At 38.8% G+C, this 5,114-nt stretch overlaps 1 protein-coding gene across 1 annotated transcript; it reads left to right on the top strand.

Moving 5' to 3' along the window:
- Positions 1-2,426: 2,426 nt before the first annotated feature.
- hoxd3a (homeobox D3a) lies at positions 2,427-4,724 on the top strand. The gene is made up of 2 exons (XM_056464663.1): positions 2,427-2,875; positions 3,090-4,724. The coding sequence occupies exons 1-2, from the start codon at positions 2,434-2,436 to the stop codon at positions 3,836-3,838; spliced, it is 1,191 nt and encodes a 396-aa protein (XP_056320638.1). The 5' UTR covers positions 2,427-2,433; the 3' UTR covers positions 3,839-4,724.
- Positions 4,725-5,114: the final 390 nt, after the last annotated feature.

Below are 5,114 nucleotides of genomic sequence, written 5' to 3'. Positions count from 1 at the left end.
CAAATAATATATGGGCCAGGAAAAAAAACAATACGTGTTTTAATTTGTAAAAATCATATATGTCTATGTTTAAACACTTTAATAACTTAAAACAACACGTTTAAACGTGTTCAATAAACATTACATATTGTATACACTAAACATTTACACTTATAAATGCAGCATAAATTGTAAAAACAACGTAATCTTGTCGATATATGCTTTTACATTATCTAAATTAGCTAAATCGCTTTAGAAATAAATAAAGGTGACAATAATGAAATAAAAAGCAAGCAAAACCAATCCAAATATTCCCATCCGCCCTGTCTTCTGAATTTACAGTAAAATCCACAGCTATCCGCGCAATTGAGGTAAAGTGAGTTCCATTACAAAGTAGTTAAAGACCGTTCAAGACAGCAGTGTGTGAATTACGGCAGTGGCTGGATTTATACTGGCGGGCTGTAGGCTCTGGCTTTAGCGGGACATTCTTGCCCCCAGCCATCCTCCTACGCTTAGAGTTTTACCCCTCTGACGGTACCAAGTCTTGAGGAGTGCTTTTCTTCTCGCCCCTCTGTGAGGCATTTACGGTTGTAGTATGGCCAGTCATAAATTTTGTCGGGCTCCACAATGACAGGTGCATTGATATGTATCGTGCGGAGCTTCAGGCCGTCTAATAACTACTGTATTGAGCACGAGCTACAGTCACTAGGGTAAAAAACCTATGTTTAGAATAAGACTATAGAAAGAAAGAAAAAGAAAGAAAGAAAGAAATTAAGAAAGACAGAAAGAAAGACTTTGATGTGATGTATTGGCAATTATGTTCAGTTTAGGACTTTGATATACCAACCAAATCACTCCTGCAACTCACATCGGCCATTTGGTGGGAAACTAGTCCAACGCGTAAATAACGACCATGTCATAATAACACAAATTAATAAGCAATTGTTATTGCTATTATTATTATTATTATTATTATTATTATTATTATTATTATTATTACTGTTTTAAAATTTAAGATCGCAGGCATCAAAGAGAGAATCAACCAATATTATAAAACTAAATAATAATAATAATAATAATAATAATAATAATAATAATAATAATAATAATAATAATAATAATAATAATAATAATTGTCCACATTTATCAGGTGCGAAATTACAGAGAGCACAAAATATACTCATAGTGTTTGTTTCTTAATATTTTTATGATTTTTATTTACTTTCTTAACATGATTATGCTTTCGTATAATAATAAAAAAAAACAATTCTCATGCATCACACGATCTACTTTATCGTTGTGATCTGGTCAAATTATGCTATGACACGGAATACTAAGTACTAAATACTTTCAAATGAACACATTTGGGTTAAACAAGCGGCTCATCTGTTATTGTTACGTTAATCTTAAGATGTATTTCCTTAAAATTTACTTATAAAGTGAAATCGAAATTATGTTGTATTGATCAAGCGAAATTTGAAAGCCTAGTGAACCCCCCAAAATGTCTCGTATAGCGACCAACGAGTCAGAAAAGAAAGGGATATTGTTTGAAGTGAAATGCTGATTCTCCTTCTGCTGCCGTGTAGTTTGACTCAATGGGGTACTTTTAGCACAAGTTAAACTTTAACCATCGTGTTGCATTCTTGCCTAAAGTTCTGAAAGTGAAAAGATGAAGGGGTTTGGCTTGTCAAGACTAAGAGAGAGAGAGAGAGAAAGGCCATTGATGAAAGGTGGCTGCTCACAACATTACATTTTCTATGGTTAAGATTTGGTGAAGGGTGAAGTTTTTGTGTTGTGAAAGTTCTGTTTTTTATTTTTAGAAATATATTGAACACAATGGTGCAAAATTCTGTACAATCTGTCCATTTTACAACCTGATTTGCACAGAGGCAGGAGGCCATATGTTGGCTAAAGACAGAAGATGACAAAAGAGTTTGAGCTGAATAGTCTAGCTTAGGGAACAATACAAAACAAACACAATTACTATTTCCCTATAACTTTGTCTTGCCATCTGTGGCGTAATGCATTATAAAAATACAATTTGTAAAACAATATTCATGAAATCCTCAATGTAAGGAGGAGAAATGGAATACAGCTTGACATCTGACACCAGTAATTGCAGAATTGGGAGAAATCTATGTTCATCTGATATTAAAATGGTGAAAAGGCCATGATTTAATTTGCAGTGGGATCCATTTACATGATGTTTAGATTGGCAAAAAAGGCATAGTGGTGTATGCAAATATTGAGGTTTTTATTATTGAAATACGAGGTCTCATTCTTTGTGATCTCATATCCATGATTGTTTCAAGTTCAATGCAATCTTTACTAAAACTCACTTATTTTCTTAGCAGGTCAAAGGACAGAAAATCTGTGGGAAGCTCCAATCACGTGATTCACAAGTCCATGCAACTGGACAGGAGTTCACAGGATCTCTAAGTTTGAACCTTCGCAATGCAGAAAGCCACTTATTATGACAATGCTGGACTTTTCGGAGGATATTCGTACCCTAAATCTGACTCCTACACATACGGCCCTACACACCAGGGCTTCTCATCCCCTAGCATAGAGAATGACTATCAAAGTCCAATTTGTCCGATTCAAACCACATCAGTCCGGCCAGCAACCCATAAAAACGGAGACATCAATGGCAGTTGTATGCGACCAAGTGCCAGCCAGGGCAACAGCCAGCCAGAGAGTATCAGTGAGCAGCAGCAGGCTGCCCCATTAGCAGCCAGCTCTCCCAGCCCCAGCACCAACTCCACACAAAAAAAGAAATCCCCCAGCTCTAATGGATCCAGCACTGCCACCCCAGTCATTTCCAAGCAAATTTTCCCCTGGATGAAAGAGACCCGCCAGAATGCAAAGCAGAAAAGCACCAACTGCCCAGCAGCAGGTATGGGCTTTGCTTGAGTGTGTGTGTGTGTGTGTGGCTGGAGAGAATGGTTTTATCTACCCAGTAAGATGAATAACTACACTAGGAGACAGCTACTATCATTATGACCCAGTTCCTTTTGTTTACAGTAGGCTGTCTCGCTTTGGCCTTTAAGTGATGTAATAGGCTGTGTAACACAATTAATCCATTGCACATTTCTGCTCTTTGTGTTCAGGAGAAACCTGCGATGACAAGAGTCCGCCTGGCCCTGCGTCGAAACGAGTGCGCACTGCCTACACCAGCGCCCAGCTAGTCGAGCTGGAGAAGGAGTTTCATTTCAACCGCTACCTGTGTCGCCCGAGACGAGTGGAGATGGCCAATCTGCTCAACCTCACCGAGCGCCAAATAAAGATCTGGTTTCAAAACAGAAGGATGAAGTACAAAAAAGATCAGAAATCTAAAGGCATAATGCACTCTCCCTTAGGACACTCTCCGGACAGAAGCCCGCCGTTAAGTGGCTCGAATCACATTGGATATTCTGGTCAGCTTCCGAACGTAAACAGCCTAAGCTACGACGCGCCGTCGCCTCCTTCATTCGCCAAGCCGCAGCAGAATATATACGGCTTGGCGGCATACACGGCGCCATTGGGCGGCTGCATACCGCAGCAGAAAAGGTACCCGGGAACAGAGTACGACCACCACAGCATGCAGGGGAACGGTAGCTTTGCTAATGCTAATTTACAAAGTAGCCCCGTGTACGTCGGGGGAAACTTCGTTGATTCAATGCCAGCCTCCGGCCCCATGTTCAACCTCGGTCATCTTCCCCATCCCTCATCCGCTAGTGTGGACTACAGCTGTGCCGCTCAGATTCCGGGTAACCACCACCACGGACCGTGTGACCCCCACCCCACATACACAGACCTCAGCTCTCATCATGCGTCTCAGGGAAGGCTGCAGGATGCGCCCAAACTTACGCATCTGTAAGGATCCCATCTGTGTGCTCAAGCGAAGGGTCGCTTTTTGTATTACCTCACTAGCTAAACTAATTTATAAAAACTACACTCGGAGAGAAACATAACGTATTATCCTGTATTATTATTATTATTGATATTGCTATTACTGCTATGATTGTAATTATTTTTTAATAATAATAGCTGTGGTCCATTTCTCTTTGACTGTTGAAGACACACACAAGGTTGTTTGTTGCCAGGTTCTCCAAAGAACCGAATCGGCAAAAATGAGGGCAATTTCCATGACGTGTTATACTTGAAGGTAAGTTCTGTAGATTTGACCGTATAGACATTCGTCTTTATAGAGGTGGGTTTTTGTAGAGGATTAAAAACCATCGCGTCGTCTGTTACTCACGGGTTTTTCGCCATACCATTATTTATTTTTCAACCAAGATTGTATGACAAGCATTTATATTGACTGAGTATTATATTTATTATTTATCGTTTTAATTAATGCACATTATTTATATTCTCATGTATATTATTTATATATCAGTTGTAGAATTTATTTTGGAGCAGAAGCCGTTGGCATTTCTTTGAACTGGTGCAAACAAGGTAATAATGTGAGACTGGTGTATTTCCTTCTTCATTCAATAATAAAATATTGTGAAGACGAAGAATTAACTAGAATCTTGAACTTGTAATTATTATAACTGGGAATTTGGCAATGGTTATCATGTTGCTTACAACACCAGCACGTAACGACACATCCTTACGTTCATTATAAATGTTATTTTGTAAGTTGCACTGTCCATGCATAAAAGGATGAAATGGTAACGATATGGAAATGTTATATTTTATTGTGTTGAACATTTTGTAAATAAAGTGCTTAAGCTAAACACATGAAATTGCGAATTCTACACCAGTATATTCATTCACGAGTTTTATTGTCATATTGACCATAAATGAATTAAAATCTTCATACTGGGCGTAGAAATTAATAGATTTCCAACTTGGATGTCGCCCAACTCACAAGGCGGAGGCGCCATTTTGGAAACATAAGGATAGTAAACAAAGGAGGCACCTTCGCTCTCACCCCCATCCAGATGCGCGTGAATGTGCGCGTGCCCGTATGACGGCTGTTCACAAAACACAATAGCAAATCAGACATTGCTATCGTTTTAATTTTGCTCATTTGAAGATATCTGCATAACCACACGGCTGATAAATATGTTGAATATTTGGCTTTCACATATAGACTACACACTCCTTAAGTCGAATTTCTGTACGTATTAATGACAAAACTTTAA

Source organism: Danio aesculapii, chromosome 9 (genome assembly GCF_903798145.1).
Source record: "Danio aesculapii chromosome 9, fDanAes4.1, whole genome shotgun sequence".
NCBI lineage: Eukaryota > Metazoa > Chordata > Actinopteri > Cypriniformes > Danionidae > Danio > Danio aesculapii.
This window is presented reverse-complemented; position numbering and strand designations above follow the sequence as displayed.